The sequence below is a fragment of the Sceloporus undulatus genome, chromosome 1, assembly GCF_019175285.1.
Source record: "Sceloporus undulatus isolate JIND9_A2432 ecotype Alabama chromosome 1, SceUnd_v1.1, whole genome shotgun sequence".
NCBI classification, from domain to species: Eukaryota; Metazoa; Chordata; class Lepidosauria; order Squamata; family Phrynosomatidae; genus Sceloporus; species Sceloporus undulatus.
The window spans coordinates 290597346-290616118 of NC_056522.1; the positions used below are offsets into that span (position 1 = coordinate 290597346).

General features: G+C 39.0%; 1 protein-coding gene across 5 annotated transcripts in view; it reads right to left on the reverse strand.

The window, feature by feature from the left end:
- Nucleotides 1-18773, reverse strand: part of GAS2 (growth arrest specific 2) — a 154168-nt gene that overhangs the window by 63773 nt on the left and 71622 nt on the right. For all 5 annotated transcript variants that reach the window (XM_042446128.1, XM_042446387.1, XM_042446214.1 and 2 more), the window contains exon 4: nt 10439-10580. In XM_042446128.1, the coding sequence (XP_042302062.1) occupies nt 10439-10580 (142 nt within the window). The remainder of the gene's footprint in view (nt 1-10438; nt 10581-18773) is intronic.

An 18773-nucleotide genomic window follows, 5' to 3' on the forward strand; every position in this document is an offset into this window, starting at 1 on the left:
ATTATTATTATTATTATTATTATTATTATTATTATTATTATTATTATCCCTTATTTATAAAGCGCTACTTATTTATAAAGTGCTATAAATTTACACAGCGCTGTACATACAGAGTAAGCATACAAACAACTGATGTCTACGTGAAAAAAACAGATGAAATAGTATCTACTTTTGCCAAACTTGATATAGGAGTATTTATCACTAAAGATACTCACACCAAGTCTCATAAAGGACTTCAGAATTCTTTAGAAGACCCAATTGTGGGTCATCACCTCATAGACAAACAAAGCTAGCTCCCATCATCAATCACTTGAACCCTATTTTAGGCACTTTTTCTGAATTGAACAGAGAGTGCTGATGATGTGTATTCCACCGTAGCCTCATCCATATTCACCTTCCTGTGTTGATTAAGAAGGTCTGAAATGAGATTGTCCCAGCAACATCAAAGATTCATCTGTTTGTGAGTAGAATAGAAAAATGTATTTTGATGGTCACATTAGAGAAATTATTTTTATTTTTCTGTTCTTTGGTGAATATAATCTAGATTATTCTGTAATTTATAACTTCTTCTAAATGTGTCTGAAGTGCCTTTCATGTCAGAAACATCCTTTTGTTAATGTAGATTTCTTACTTAGAATAAAGCTTTCCTTTAAAAGACTTTTTTTCTTTTTCTCTTTCATATACCTTTTCATATACCTTCACTCATAGTGTGTGTGTGTGTGTGTGTGAGAGAGAGAGAGAGAGAGAGAGAGAGAGAAATGGCAAGTGCAAGGCAAGATTCCCTCAGCAATATCCCACTGAATTACTAGTAAAGGTGGGTTCAAATCAGTGGATGGTGGCAATGTAGATGACTTCTCGGAGTCTCATCCTACTCAGGCAGAATCAGGAATGGGAACCCTGAAGGCTGGACAGAGCTGTTATCTTCATTTACGTGAAAATGGTTCCAACATTCCATACAGCAGGGAACCATACCTTAACATTAGCGAAGTGAAGACTTTCATCAATATGGGCAGCCAGGTATAGCGCATACAGGGTGGAGTGCACATCCCTGGCTCTTCTTCCTTTTTGTTTTTACCCAATGAATGGTCATACTTAGATTCTGGTAAAATATGCCTTATTCTTGTTGAGGTAAGAACAACAGGGAGCCAGTTTTCCAGAGCATAAAGGGACTAATTCCAGGGAGCACATTAAGGAATGAATTGCATTCTAACCAAAGTAGGATTATGATCAGCTTCCCCTTTCTGTCTCCCTACTTTCTTGGTGTATTTCCCTTCAAGGAGCAGGATGTGTTTTATTACAAATGAAGGGTGCTTTCTCTACTCAATATAGTCTAGACTCCTGACTGTCAGATACATCAAGTTCTAATCAAGTACTCTCTCCAGAGGCATTCCTAAGACTTGAGGCAGCAAAGGCACAGAGACCAAAATGTACTTCATACTGAAACTACTTCATATATTATATTTGGATATATCCTTAGAACTGATTACAGATTGGTGGGATATACATAAAAATGTGAATGTATGCACAAATATAGGAAATTACATAAGTTATCAAATTTACTTTTGCACTAGTGCATTGTCAAGATCTGCAGTGCTTCAGTGGGAATTCCTCCTCCTGGCTTCATATTCTATGTACCAATGGGATCACTTGTTGGTAGAGAAAACCTTCAATTACATGCCAGGTTTTAAACACCATCATAGTGAAGCATTTGAAGCCTGGCGATGGTATGGGAAGGAAGAGTGAAGAGTCAGTCCCATTCAGCTTTCTGATGTCTACATTTAAAGTCTATGTCACCTTCAGTCTGGGTAACTGATGCCAGATGACATTTGCCCTCTGTGCTTACAGAGCTCTACTTACTGAACTGTTCCTTGTTCCTCATCTTCCTGCTGCCATAATTACTACCTCTTTTGAAACCAAGTAAGAACTTCAAAAGCCTGGAAAGGTATAGCCACATTCAAAGAAAATAAAGGAAAAATCAGATATCCCATTGCACATGCCGTAATATTTTCTACAAAATGGAAATTAAAGAGTGTTTTATTCTTGCATTATGAAAAGCAAATGCTTGGCTGCCTGTTTTTAGACATAAGTCCTCAAGTAATTCATTTATTGCACTAGCAAAACAACAACAACAACAACAACTGACTCACTTCACAAAAATGTGTATCTATTATTGCTCTTCCCAAGATACCACTTGAACTCCCTCCCACCTTGACCTTGTTTACATGTTCAAGGTGCAATTCAATGCTTTTGAAAGTCTTGAATTAAAAGGGTCTCCTGTTTCATCTCTTATTCACTAAACAGTAGTGTATAGGACTTCGTAATGACTCCTTGTATTAAGCAAAAGAGTGATTTGAAATATCCTATGCCAAAAAAATAAACTCAGGCTAAAAACCCTAAAAAGGTGGGGAGGGGGATCTTGGAATACAAATTGGTTGTCCCTGAATATGGAAGGAAGTCTAGAACCTACTCCTGGAAAAATCTTTGGTCTCTCTTTGTAATCCTGATGACCTTATAAAGCAGGGGTGAGGAACCTCTCAAAGTGCAAGACAGCACACACACTTGTTAGACCTCAGAAATCTGTACAGCATCTCATTTTCAAAAAAGTGAAAAGGCAACATCTTTCCTTCTGGGGTTCATGGTGCACAATTCTGGTATATTTCCCCTTGTCATGTGATTTAAAGCTGGAAGGGACTGTTCCCCCCCTCCAAAACTAAAAATGACTGGAAGTCATGCTGGTTTTTTTGGGGGGAACACTCCCCACCCCCCCCAAAGGGAAAAACAGCAAAAAAAATGCTCCCTGTACAAACTACAGAAGGTGAGTGGCCTTTCTGAATACAGAGGGAGAGGGGACTACTTTTGGGCCCACTTTGACTGACCCTATTGGTAAAAAAAAAAAATCCATCTGTGTTGCCAGTAGGAAAATACCATTTCTTAGAAGCAATGGGCTTAAATTGAATTGTCACTTTCAATGGAATACAATAGAGTTCACATGATTCATTATCATGCATTATTATGCAAGCTACAGGAAAAGAGATTCCACCTCAACATTAGGAAGAACTTCCTGACAGTAAGGGCTGTTCGACAGTGGAACACACTCCCTCGGAGTGTAGTGGAGTCTCCTTCTTTGGAGGTCTTTAAGCAGAGGCTAGATGGCCATCTGCTGGGGATGCTTTGATTTGGATTTCCTGCATGGCAGGGGGTTGGACTGGATGGCCCTTGCGGTCTCTTCCAACTCTATGATTCTATGATTCTATGCATATGAAATACATCTGTCAATCTTGGAGGGTTTTTTCCTACCAAATTTTTGTAGCCCAGGTCAGTTGCCTAATGTAGCCCAGGTACCATACACTGAATATACAAATAGAACATTACATCAGTAGATTGGGGGGGGGTATCATGAAACTCCCTAAGTGGCCATTACCATTGCACAAAAATCCAGTCAAAGTAAACCAATTAATATAAAAAATTTAAGGCATTGAAAAAGTGTATGTATACTGACAGAATTAATAATTTAGAGATGGTTACTTAGAATTCTTTGACAGAGGGTAAAGTACAAGCCCTAGGACTCTATACGATGTTGCCATGGCATTTAAAGTGGAATTAAAGGACTATAATTGTATAGTTCGACAGGGGATGAAAATTATATGGCCCTCCAGATGTTACTGAAGTGTGTGCACTTTGTAGTATCCTTCATCAGTAACCATGATGGTGGTGTCCTAGGAATTGCAGTCCAATAACATCTGGAGGGCCACGTAGGTCCCATCACTGCCTTAAAAAACAAGCAGTGAAAATAAAAATTATTAAAATGTTGCATTTTATTTCTTAATAATAGCATGGGACAGACCACCAAGTGACGTACCAGCGCCGGTATTAGGGTTAGGGTGCACGCACTATGTACACGCTCCCTAACCCTAATACGTGCCGGTGGTGCAATAATGGCAGCACCTTGTGTACACGGGTGCCACCATTATGATGTCACGCACGCATCGCATCCAAACAGTGTGGCGCGAGCACGAGAAGGAGCTCTGAAACACAGCTCCTTTTGGAAGCGCGCCTCATTCCTGCAGCCCCCAAACAGCTGCAGGAACAACGCCAGGGAGAAAAGGGCCGAGTGGCCCCTTTCTCCCATGGCCCTGGCTCCCAGGATGTCCAGGGCATGAAGCCCCAAGGACACCTCTTTTCCAGGCTACAGAGAAGCGGTATTTTGCCGCTTCTCCGTGGCTTGGAAAAGTGCCGGATTGGGGCCTCTGGGCTGCTGGTATGGCTGCCCTGGCCCCAATCCTCCATGGAAAGGGGTGGCTGCGGACCGCCCCTTTTCCGCTGTCTGTACTGGGCCAAAGTTACATTATTATTATTATTATTATTATTATTATTATTATATTAGAATATTTATTTCTATACAGCCTTTTCCCCCAGATCAGGACTAAATTTGTCCACCAATCCTTGATGGGGTCCCACTTCCCCTGAAGGATGAAGTTCGCAGTTTGGGAGTACTTCTGGATCTGTCTCTACATTTGTCATCTCAAGTGGATGCGACAGCCAGATGTGTTTGGTACCAACCTCGGTTGATATGTCAACTGCGACCCTACCTCAACCGAAAGAACCTGGAAGCTGTAGTATACGCTCTGGTAATCTCTCGTCTCGACTTCTGCAATGCGCTCTACATGGGGCTACCCTTGTATCAATTTCGGAAGCTTCAACTAGTGCAAAATGCAGCAGCCAGGTTGGTCACTAGCTCTTCGAGACTTGACCATATAACCTCCATTTTGAAAGTTCTACACTGGCAACCAATTAGCTTCCGGGCACAGTACAAGGGGTTGGTCATTACCTTTAAAGCCCTACATGGCTTGGGTCCACGTTACTTACGGGAACGCATCTCCCTATACAATCCGCCCCACACTCTTAGAACAAGTGGGAAGAATTTGTTGGAGATACCATCATCCAAACATGTTTCTACTTCCCTAAAGGCATTTAGCATACCTGCCCCCAGACTTTGGAATGGACTCCCAGAGGAGACCCGCCTTATTACATCTTTAGAAATCTTTAAGAAGGCGGTAAAGACAGAACTCTTCCGCCATGCTTATCCTCCTGACCTCCTATGAAGATCACCAGTATGGAACGAGACCAGCTTGATTGATGCTACTGTTTTTAGATTCTTTTTATGTTTTTATGTTTTTATTTTTCACTGTGGTTTTAATGGTGCTGTAATTTTAATCTTGTAATTTTAACCTTGCTGTGATCCCACTTCGATCCATTGGGAGAGGTGGGAAGATAGAAATAAAAATTATTATTATTATTATTATTATTATTATTATTATTATTATTATTATTATTATTAAAAACTGGCTGACAACAATTTAAAAAGGTATTGGTAAAGTCCACAAAATATAAAAGCTAAAGCAAGATTAAACAAAATTAAACTTTTGGCAAACTCCATGAATCATCCAGAAATCTACCAGTAGGTCTCAATCTACCTTCCTTCTCTGTGTGTGTGTGTGTGCCTTCAAGTAATCTCTCAATGTATGGTGACTTCATGATTGTCATGGGGTTTTCTTAGGCAAGGAATACTCAGAGGTGGCTTTGTCAGTTTCTTCCTCTGAAATATAACCTGCAGCAACTGGTATTCATTGGCAGTCTCCCATACAAGTACTAAGCAGGGCTGACCGTGTTTAGCTTCCAAGATCAGATGAGATCTGATGCCTTTAGGGTATTTAGTTTGTTTTCCAAATGACAGTGGAGAGGTATTATTAAATATGGGTTGAAAGAAAAGAATATACAGGAGGCAAGCAGAGAAATCTGGTATGCTAAGGTGCTTTGCAAATACAGGACCTAAAGGGGAAAAAGAGAATAAACATTTGCTATGCCCCCCAACCATTCATACAGATTTTTCACACCTATTTGCCTTACTATAAGCTGAGTTGCCCTGGCAACCACCAGACTGTTATAACTGTAAAGTTGCAGAGATACAGAGGCCTTTCATAAAGCATTGTAAACATCAGCATCTCAAGTATGTAATGCATTGACACATTTCACGGCACTACTGAATAGTGTCTTTGATAATTTTTTTGTCCTTCACCCACGTGTATTTCCTGTGTAGGCAGGAAAGACATCTTCTAAATGAGGTGAATTTCTAATTGCAAATATGGCTATCTGCCACATAGATAGCATAATATCCCAAAGTGGAATGCAACCTCCCTTGAACAAATGATTGGTGAGGATGTATAAAAAAGAGGGAAGTACTTATAAAAAATCAAAACAACCCTTCTTCCTTACAGACACATATAGTCTAAGGATAATTAAATAAATTTTAGAAAATAATTTCAGGTTAGTTTCCCATCAGCTGCTTGCCCTGACTTGCTAAGCTAAAGATTATACAGTATTATGAATTTAATTGTGTTCTCATTAATTTCTGCTGCACAAAAGATACTAAAAACAATGCAAAGTTAACTATAGGGACCATCCTTCCCTTTAAATTTCATAGGCAGATTGTTGCACTAGAAAATATTACAAAACATTGTAAATGGGGAACCATGTGTTGCATTTTATACAGGATGTCCCATACTTGGGGTCCTGAAACCCAGGCAATACATGACATCCTAAAGGCTACATTCCTTGTTTTGTTGAAAGTGGGCATCAACTTTCACAGGACTGACCCTTAAGCACTTGGCATACAACAGTCAGGTCTTACATACCAAGTGCTGGAGGTTAGCCTAGTGGCCTTACAGCTATTATGGCACCACTCTTCTTCCTCCTTTCCAGGTTAGCTGGGCAAAGCAGTCCCAAACTCTGTATTTTTGGAACTAGTGATGGCAGGCAGAATGGGCTAGCTGAACTTACAACATATTGACTTCTGAGCATTAAATATGTAGCAATCAGGCCTTATGTGCCAAATGCTAGGGGTTCACCTGCTGGCATCACAGTTGATTTTGTACTACTCTTCCTCCTCCTCTAGTGTCTGGGAAAACAGTCCCAATTTTTGTATTTTTTAAAATTTTGTGATGAGAGGAAGAAATCTTTGCATTTGGTATGCAGCAAACATATATACCAAATGCTGTAGGGGAGTCTGTCAATTCAAGGAAGGAAAAATAGAAGAAGAATCAGGCCTAGGTAGTATTGTTCACAAACACTAAATTCAAATGACTCCAAGCTGTTCTTGTCTCCTTTACTGAAGCAGTGGTGCCCTTTAACCTTAGCTACTAGCATTGGGGGCAGGGGGGGAGAGCTGGTATCCGGACCATCTGTGTATCAAGAAACAACTATTTTAGCAAAATCATCATCTTGAGAATATTTTTTCTCTTTTCATATTTATGAAAAATCTCTTTTGATACAAAATTTAGGACAGCCTTTTGCTTCAAGATTGCATTTCAGCTGAAGATGAAGAGAATCAATTGTTTCCTTGGAACCACAATGCAGATAAAACTGAAAAGCTGTTGTGATGGAAGACAAGTCTTTTGGAGCACTAAATGAACCCACTGTGCTACCATCAAGAGGCTTCTGTTTTCCACTATTCAAAAAGCTTTTGAATGTGTGTAACTGTTATCTAGGTTGCAACTGATCTGTTTTTCTTCTGTTTCGGTGTCCTTTTCCTTGCACATTTATTTGTGAGATAATCTCATAATATCCTTGCTCTATCCTTCACTTCTACCATTACTCATTTTTATGATTATATAATATTTATTTATTAATAGCTGTAGAAACCCTAAGAGAAAGTCCCTGTGAAAGAGTTAAACTGGGTTATGATCACGGGGATATACAAATGACAAATGAAGTTAGCCATGTTGGTTCATAATGGGGAGAAAGATACAAAGCAAAATCACAGTGTCAGCATCAAGTTTTTCAGTTCTTAAGAACATCTGGCTAGGTATTTTACTCTCTTAACTATCCAGGAAGGACTGGGGATGCAATTCTTTGCTAATTTTCTTCTCAAAGGAAGCAATGAGTAATTTTAAACACTTACTCCTCACTACAAAAAGACTTCAAAAATATGCAGATTTCAAAGATTATTTGCAGTTCAAGACTTATGTGCAAATTCATACATGACATTTTTGTGCAAAAAACTAAAACTAGCTGATAGCAATTTAAAAAGGTATTGCTAAAATCCACAAAATATAAACGCTAAAGCAAGATTAAACAAAATTATGTGCAGAAAATAATATTTCTTTGCATAAGTATTATTTTCTACATAGAAAATGCTATTTTCAGAACATAAAAGTGCATTTAAATGTTGTGTAGAATAAATCTCAAATTGTACAAATTCTCATCAGTCAAGGATTCTTCTCATCAGGATTTCTTAACTTGAGAAACACATTTTCAATATATATATATTTCCAAATAGTATTCCCATTCCTAGGAGGAACTGCCATAAGAGTAACTGTGCAGACACAACTGAATTAGCCTTGGCTGTGGGAAGGGTTTGTTATTACTATATTTTTGCTTCCAAGGAGAAGCATTTTCTGCCTAAGATGCCACAAATACCAAGCTTGGATTAAATTTGTCTCCATCCTCACTGGAGGTATGCCTTTACTCTTCAAGGTCAGACAGCAAAATGTCTTTGGCCTGCTGTGCTCCCTAAAGGTAAGACATATTTCAGGATGAGGCCTGAAATCTCTTCATTATACAGTATCTTCCTCTCTCACTGTTCTTCTTGTAGTCTCTACCAAAGGACTGATCAGCCCATATGTGTTTCGTTTTAATTAACAGATTAAATAGAACAATACAATTGACTTTTCCCAACTGTGATGGTTTGTTTTGCCCCCCTCTTCCCTGGGTGGATGGCAAAAAATGCAGACCATCACACCCCATATTATTCAGTGGTGGTGACATGCACAGACACATGCATGCACCACCATTGAATGATATGGGTTATAGCGATCTGTGGCCAGTCAAAGTCACAGTTTGCCAGCCCACCGATACAAAGTGTATAGCAAAAGGTACTGACCTACTAGGGAATATAGAAACACTGAACATGCTGGAATGCCTGGTAGCTTGGGAAACAAAGAAAACTACTACAGAGGCACATACCCAGATCAGCCAATTATTGCTATCCCTTGCACCCTAGTGGGGTTTTTTACAGAAACTTGATCTCTGCTTCAAAGCATTCAGAAAAGCAAGTGGTAATGTTCTCTGCCCTTTCAAAATTACATATATAAAGGAGGATGTTGGGTTAAATTACTTCTCCCCAAAAAAATTTTTCATGAGAAAAAAGATTTATTTATATGGAGCAGCATTTTGTCAAATGATTCACTACTTTAAACTCATAGTTTTAGAACTGTGCTATGCAGTTCTTATTGATCTGCAGCATGAACTTTTATCCACTACTTTTTGTTTAATGGAACATATTCCCCAGTAAGTGTGCATTAAACTATTTCTACATGGACTTTTAAAAAGACAAATGAAGGGGTACGAGAACAAATTAAGCTGGAACTTTTACTAGAAGCATAGATAACTAAACTGACACTATCACAGTTTGGGGAATATCATGAGACATTGTGACTTACTGGGCAAGATAATAAACAAGAAGGCAGTAGGAAAAGTGGAAGAGTACATACAGTTGGATTGATTCAATCAAGGAAACCATGGCCCTGAGTTTGCAAGACCTGAGCAAGGCAACTGATAACCATAGATCTTGGTAGTCTCTCATTCATAAGGTTGACTTAAGGTCCAAAACAGACAGGCCAAAAAGTGCAGCTTCCAGCTGCTTTGGAGGAGTGGTGTGCAAATGATCCCCCCCCCCCCCCCGATGCAGCAGCATCCCTGGTGAGTGGGCGGGGCTTTGTGGTGGAGCCAAATGGGCCCTTTCCCAACTGCCTGTCCTGTGTGGCTTTACTTCAGAGTAAAGCAGTGCGGGGCAGGGATGGGGGTAATGGATTCTCATAGGACAGGGATGGGGTGCACATGGCAGAGAGGTGGGGGTGCTCACCAGATGTCAATCCTTCTGTGGTGTCACTCCCTTTCAATGGTGTCACCTGGTGTGGTCCACATGCCCCAAACTCCCCTAGTGACACTACTGCCCCGATACGGCTGGAGTTTGCTCTGAGACCTCGTAAGGCAGCCCAAGGCTTTTGGCAAAAGGAGAAGCTGAAAGCTGCTCCTTGCCAGTGGCCCATTTGGAACAGTGGCAACAGCCAGCTTTCTGAGTGAGATGTCTGGTTGATGTGGTCCCTGGCTGATCAGGGCTAGAGCGGCCAGAGACTGCTCCAAGCTGCTGGTCTGCTTCGCCCCATATTTCCAAGTTGATGTTGGCAGATAACAACTAATTGATATTTATTTTATGTTTAAATAAATAAAAGTTGTCATTGTTCTAAAACCAAAGCAAGCAAGCTGCATAATAATAATTTTGCTTGTCGAAGCAATTACCATGATCTTGGCATAGATTTGATTCTGCTGACACTTTAATACAGCTTAATGCAAACCGTAATATGTAAGAACTGATACATACCCAAACCTTCCGACTCAAACAGACAAGTATCATCCACTCCCACATCTCTGCACCAGGATAAGAAATTAGCAGTATTGTCCCGTGCAAAAAAAGATCCAGATGGTGCATTGGCTTTACAGGGGATTTTTCTCACTGGCATCATCTGTAATATAAACAAATCTGATTTTAAATACATATGGGATGGTTAATTTCTTGGACAATGGTAACACTTTTGCTATTCACACTGTCTAAGAATATATGAGTATTCGGATCCAATGGCTCTAAGCAGACTTCCATTCCCACAACATAAAGAGTTCTTACTTGACTTTTATTCCAAAACTCCCAAACATCTTTACTCCCAAAGCTTACTGAAGGGCTGGAGATTAACATACATTTGTTTCATTATGCCTTAACACTAGCAAATTCTGCATTTTTTATGCAGTACTAACATTTAGATACAGCAACAAAACAAAATAAAAATTGAAAAGCACATGTACATACAGAAATAGGGTGATAGTGCTCTATACAATGAATTTTTTCACATCCCTGAGTAAGTGAGACTAAATATAAGAGTTATATTATGTAGCTTGGCAATTCTGGTGATTTATTGAGTATGTATTTCTGTTCTGGAGCTGTACATTAAATTTAAGATTTTATTTCAGCCAAGCACCAGGAAGCACAGATGATGTCTGCAGAAGCATGCAGCTGTATGTCCAGATGCAGATTGCTTGTGGGGGAAGGAAGGCATAAGCATTCCCTACTCATTCTTGGAAGTATCACAAAACTCTGAGGAAGAAGAAAATCCAAATATCATGGGGCTGAGAATGTTTCATCTCACTGTTGCTACTGGCAAAGTAATTAGAGCTGACCTGCCATCCCAACTGAAAGGATCACTTGTAGTGACACTATTGTTTGGAAAACAGAGAGGGTGCTGCTGGAGGTACATCAGGCTAAACAAATTCAGGCCACAATGTTAACAAACCACATGACAAGCCATTGTATGTGAAGTGCCACATTGCAACATGGCTGTGTTCCCCTTCCCTCTATCCACATATTTTGCCACTTTGTCACCAGCAAGCCAGATGGTAGACACACCATACAGTGACAGCCAAACCACATAAGTTACTCATTGCTTGGAGCAGCCATACAGAAGTTGGAACAAGTGTGTACCAGATGACAGCAGCATCGTGAGAAATAATTTTTCCAAGTGTTTTTAATTTTTATTTTTCATAATGTTTACAAACAAACAAATTTGAGGTAAGTGGAATGTAAATATGAAGAAAATTAATTTAAGCATTATTAATCTGATTTTGTTTTTAATAGGCTGGAAGAGGAAGATGAGTTCCAGCTCATCATAATCCACTGATGCATTTCATGTGTTTCAGTGAAAACCACAATCTGAGAATCATCCTCAGAAGATGTCCCTCCAGAAGTATATATTAATCAAAGATTCCATTTTTAAAACAAAACAATACTAGGATATATTTCATGAGCAAAATCCCCCAGTGTCACTCATCCTGTAGGTAACAGTAGAAGCACAATATCAAACGGCCACATCAACCCATAAAGTGCAAGGGGTGGCTGATTTGGTCTGGTGTCTCTTTGTTGGTGCTAGTCATTTATCAGCCTCTAGTCTTTTCCGAGTTACCTCTGGATCATGACAACCACAGAATTAATTTCTGGACAGCTTATTTTGGAAAACCAGGAAAGGCCATTTTATCTCCATACTCCAAGGATGCAATGGTCTCAACAAGAACAACAGGCATGCTGACTGAAATCTCACCAAGAACACTCAACAACTGCTTGGATTCCAGAAAATTTCTTGTATTGATGATTTTAATAAGCTCATCTCCACTATAGTGGGAAAGGGCCACCATCAATCTAGATTTCAAAGAGAACATTTGTGACCAAATCGACATGGTCACACACTTCAAACTTTCATTCTCACACTTGAAATTGTGAGATTAGAATTATACATGCTGATTGTCATGGTGGCCATGAAGCCCCAAGCCAAGCCCTCTCAGGCATCATCAATGATTGAATGTTGAAATTATCTGAGATTTCCATACAAGAAAGTGAAATCACTTTAGGCAGTAGAATACACTTGTTTTTCCACATTTGCAGTTTTTACTTTTGTGGATTTGATTATTCAGATATTTTATTACTATGTTCTCTCCAGGAATATCTAAGTCCTCCAGCACAACCCTATAGTCAACTTTAACCAAAAGTCGCACTGAAAGACCTAGAGATTCATTGAGAGAACACTCCACTAGGCATTTGTAGCTCCTCCAGTGCAATTCTATGGTCAATGTCTGGAAGATGTTGACCACAGAGTCGCACTGGAGGACCTAGGGATTCCTAGAGGTGTGTTCTCTCAGGTAAAAACATAGTGTTTTTATTATTTGCAGTTTTTCCACATTCACAGGTGTCCTGTGCCCCTAACCCCAGCAAATGTGGAGGGACAAGTGTACCTGGTACACCAACAGAATCGCTAATTTGTCTTTTTGGTCCAACAGAAAGTACCCATACTTAAGACAAGGACTTGACCACACTAATGGTGTGGAAATAAATTCCTTGTGAATGACAACTCTGGTGTGCTTTAAAGAGCTTGAAAGCTGGTTACCTACTATAACTGCGATATTTGAGTAAGGGAATGCTAATTTTGTTTCCAACGCACCTGTCTACACACAACCACACAGACTATGTTTTGTGAGCCATCTTGTCCCATCATGATTCCCAGTGACTTTAAATCTGCTAGGAATCTCTAACCAGGATACCTTATTTTTTGAGGTTACATTGTATGGCACATGGAGTAGAGCTTTCAATCTCTCTCTTACACACATACCCCAACAGAACAGTATCTCCATGGACACCCATAAGCTCCACAATTTGTTCTGCTTTAGGATGCAATTCAGCTTGCATTAATATCAACCATTTCCTCTACAAAGAAGGTAATTTCTTAAAACTTTTTTTTAAAAAATCATTTAAAAGCTATAGTATTTTAGTGCTTTCACTGTCCTTCTGCCATTTATCAGAGCTGATCTGTGATTTTTAAAAAAGCAAAGAAAAAAAGAAATGCAGTTACTACAGTAACCTGTCCAGTGTGAAGTTTGCTCTTATCCTTGTTCTGTTTTTCAGCTGTTTAATCGTTTCCTGTTCCATTATACAGATACAGTACACCCCAACTGACCCATTACTTTGCTGGTTCCTATTACTTCAGGAAAGGCTTTAATTATTTGTTTCCTCTTCATCGCTTCTCACACATTTTGTAACATTTCATATTATTTCAGATCACATTTGTGGTAAAAAATTTTTAAAATGCTTAATTCCCCAGACCATGAAGAAATGTAAGGAATTAAAGATCTTGCCCAGTTACAGGCACTAAAAAGATCAGTTTAAGAACACTGTGACTGCAAGAACAAAAAAAAGCTGAAATATAAAATCACTATCCTTGAAACAAGATTTAGAAGGAAGCCACTAAGTGAGCAGAAGAAGCAGGGCCTTGGGTGAATGGGAGTATGGAAATAGCAATAGCAATAGCAAGTACATTTCTATACCGCTTATCAGTGCACTTAAGCACTCCCTAAGCGGTTTACAATGGCCTGTTACAGACTGCCAAAATAAAGCTGCTTCGGGTCTCTTTGGAGGTATGCTATTTAAATGATGCATGGGTCCTAAATGTCCGGAGGTCGCGCCAAAGCCACACTCCATTCCTAAGCACTGGAGTGCAGCTTTGGTGCAGCTTCTGGATTCTTAGGATGCATGCATCATTTAAATAGCATACCTCCAAAGAGACCCGAAGCAGCTTTATTTTGGCAGTCTGTAACAGGCCAAAGTGTAAGCTAATTGCCCCCAACAAACTGGGTACTCATTTTAGAGACCTTGGAAGGATGCAAGCCTGAGTCAAGCTTGAGTCCTTTTGCTGGTATTGAACTCGCAACCTTATGGTTTGTGAGTGAGTGAATGCAGTACAGGCATTTAACCATTGCAGCACCAGGGCTCCTGCAAATAGGCATTAAAAGAATATTTTGGGTAACACAGCAGTCTGCCAGCCCCCCTGTAAGGCCACTAGTTGAATTAACTTTCTAAGGTGTTTGATGAAATCCAATACCTCAGCAGCAGTTTAAAAAATCCTAGTGTAAAACAAACCTATTAAAAAATCCTTTAGGATCATCTGGTGAAGAACCTATTGAAATGCATGGTGGGACCAGTTCTTCATGTGTTTCCACTTCACCTTAATGGAACTCATACAAAAGGGATTCCCATCAATGTTGCAGAACTTATTCAAGAGGTTCACGAGGGATTTGGAGAAGCTGGAATGTGTTCAGATGAGGGCCTTCTAGCTGAATAATTGTCTTGAAACTAAGCCTTATGAGGGATGAATTAGGGAATTGGCATATTTAGCTCAGGCCAAGTCTACAAGAGGGTGAAAAAATGAATTTGTCTTGAATCTGTGCCAATCAGGACACATGACATGTGACATTTTCCCCAAATCTGGCACATTCAGGACACTGATGCAGGGCCCAATCAGCAGCAAACACAGAGTTTAAGACCTTAATGTGGATTTTAAAAAGCCCTTGCACTTTGGTGTCGATTTTCCAGGAAACTGGTATTTCCTGCATGTGTCTCATCAATTTGCACTAGATTCTGGGGGGAGGGGGGTACACAGCACTGATTACATTAAAATTAAAAATATATATTTGTTAGGTGCCCGGTGCCCCATTGTATCCTTGAGTGGCCATCTTTCAGGAGTACTTTATTTGCATATTTCTCCATGACAGAGTGTTGGACTAGATCACCCTTGAGGTCCCTTCCAACTCTATGATTTTATGAATCTATGATTCTATATGCATTATTCTAAATTGCCATTATGTATAATTTGGCTCAAATATATAGTTTTGCACTGAAGGAGATAGAGGAAACCTGGAGAGAAAGTTGCCATTTATATCAATAGAACCAGATTTTTTTTTCTCACTGCCTTAAAGAAAAGTAAGATTAAATTTATACTGAAGGACTGCAGGGAAATATCTCTATTTTCTTCTCACCTAATAAATTTTCAACCACCTAAAAATAACTAAGAAAGTCCTTTTTATTATTCTCAGATCTGTTAACTGTAAGTTCTAACTCTGAAATATGAATACTGTTATTTAAGAAAGGTTTGATTCTCAAATGCTTTTTTAAAACATTTTTTTAAATGACTTGAATTTCTCCAAAGTGTTTTGGAACAGATCATCCTGACATAATTAGGTTTCCATATGGCAAAAGTGACTTTTGTTGACATAGTAGAGTATAGCCACAGTTACTCTAAAACAGCAGTGCACACAATTGCTCCTATCAAATATCACCAAAAAAGACCCCTGTTCCCCAGTTACACTCTTTTTACAGTCCTGTCTTGTTGATGTGCATGCAGGAGGTTTAATGCAGGATGTGAAAGTGTGAGTGAAACAGTGATGTCAGCCTGGAAAAATGTGCTCAGGTTTACTTCTGCACCCCCAAGAGGGGCTGTAGTTCTATGAAATCACATGGAAAAAGAAATATATTAATATAATTTTTCCAAAAGAGGTTCCATAATTTTGTTTTAAAATGTTTGTTTTGGGGAGACTCAAAGCATATTTTAAAATCTCTTGAAAAGCGAAATTATCATTTATTTCTCAACAAATTCCTGGGAATAAGTAAGCCCAAGAACAGCAGGGCTTCTAGTCAGCAAGGTAGTTTCTTAAGAAAAAGACTGGGAAGCTTTGTCACCTAGGTTATTAAAATATGACAGTCTTTCCTCAACATTTTAGTAATATTTTATACCTATATATCATTCATTCACTGATTATAGAAAACAAAGCCTTTGTTTATTTTTACAACAGATACCTTTTTAAAAATCATTGTTATTATTATCTTTTCCATTCTCTGGATACCCTCCTCATATTATTCCTTCATGAACTGATCTACACATACAGAAGTATCACATGGAGGAGTTTTTCTTGGATTGTTCCTGTTCAGATTGTAGGTGTCAGAATTTCACCTTTAAACAGTCCCCCAGGATGGGTGGAATGTATCAGGAAACAGAATCCTAAAATGTCAGGAAGTGTTTTACCTCCTCTCATCTATATTGTTCCTCATACAGAAATGGTTTTATGATATGATGGTAAAGATGGAAGAAAAAATTACCAAATATAACTTACTGTTCAAATTTACCAAATTTGAACATAGTAAAGCTAAAAATGAACTAGCAGACACAGACACACCTAAAATCTACATTTTTCCAAACTGATTTATGACTATAACACTTCATGAAGACATGCAGATTGAGAAAACTGATGCATCATATTGGGGGAGAAACAAACACACAGACACAGACACACACACACACACACACACACAGAGTGAGAGAGAGAGAATACAAAAAAGTATATACTAGAAATGTGCACAATATATATCAATTTTAACATTTTGTCATGTTTAAAATGAATGTAACCATGAGCTGAAATGAATATGCACAGGAGGAAATAACAGTTATCTAATTCAGACATATGATTCCCCCATTTGCAGGTAACATTAGTACAGTTCAAGACAAAGTTGTATCATGTTGCTCTGGTACTCCAGTATTATTGGGTGGGTCCATACTGGCCAAAATACTCCAGACTGTTTTCAGAGTATTCTGGCCCTGAAAGGGCCACCAAATTCCCCCTTTCCCTGGGCACATATGAGCAATGCCGGATGACTGTCTACATGTGCATCACTTTGAGACACTCACCGCCATTGATATGAGTCACTTCCTCTGAGGTCATAAACAAGGCACCTAGATTGACTATAGAATTGTCCTTCAAATATATAGACATCCTTATAGATGGATTGGGCTTTCGTCCTCTGTTATGAAGACAGGGCAATGAGAGGATGGGGGAAACCAGTTAGTGTAGACACAAGCTGGATGCCATTAGAGTGGAAAGGGCATTTTGAGAAAATAGTTACAGGAATTTGGTAATTTTGGGTGTAATGCTGTCCAAAAGAAATCTAAATGCCTAATGGCACTCAATTGCAAATATTTTTCAATTATTATTATTATTATTATTATTATTATTATTATTATTATTATTTGTATACCACTCTTTTCCCAGAATTGGGACTTAAATATTTTCAAATATTCTTTCCATCCCTATGACTAGCTGGAATGACCATAAAAGAGGCAGTTGTGTGAGCAAAATGGCTATTGTCTCAGAGACTCAGAGAAGTACATTTTTTATACTTTTTTAAAAAAAATCTCTGTCAGGTATAGGTAGAAATGGCTGTTAATGAAGCAAACCAGTGACAGGATGTTCCAATGACTTTCAGAGTGACACAGTTCACTAAAGCAACTAATGCTACAGTCAGGAATTTATCTCTACACAGAGAGGATTCAGGCCTGCTGAGAAACCACGCTGTCTGCAAAATCCCATCCTTTAGATTCTCTACAGATGGCTATATGCTGGCTTCACTGAACTGAAGCCAGAATGAAAGAATCATCATTATTCATAATACACCTAGTTATTTTTCTGACCTGCCACACTGTCAAATGAAATCAGCTTGGTAGGTCCTTAAAGCACCATAAAACTACAAGAAGCCAGCATTATCATATGAGGGAAATCCCAAGATATGCCTCAGAGGTAAAGGACACCTTCCTCCCTCCTTCCAATTCCATGTGCAGAAACCAACTGATCTAGCTACTGTAGCTTATTACAACATCAGCAATGGGGCATTGGAGATTATCACATGGAGGACGGGATAGGGATGGGATCGCTCTCCCATCCTTATCCCATCTATGACCCAAGTGAAAGTGACTGAGCAAATCACTTTCACACTGCAGCCAGCTGAAAGCTATTTGATTAGAAGTACTTGGGGAATTAAATACTTTCTTTAGTTTGTCCCATATTTGTTTTGCTTCAGTTAAACCTTGAATATGGTAAGCAATGTTGGGACCTACAGACAAGCATATAAGCTGCTGCTTTCTCTGCATCTTCATCAAACTAATGTTTATGTTTTCCTGCTTTTGTGGGTCTCTGCCCATTTATTGTTTTAAATACTCCCATAGTGGTCAGATACATTTGCATTTTCCATGGCGACGCTTTATAATTTGTTCTATTTCAGATATCATTGTTCAATTAGGATTAGTTAAAGCCATTTTCTATTGTTTGAGTAGGAAAATATTTCTTGAAGTTAGTATCTTCAGGAAAAGCAGTTTAAAAATAATTTGGAACCTCTTCTGAGACCTCACTGGGTCTAAACTGGGACCCCTTCTGGGCCCATAACCCAAAAAATATGGGGTGCAATTTGAGTTTCCCAGAGTGTGAACCCTTTTAAAGAGAAACAAAAATAAGCAAATATGAAA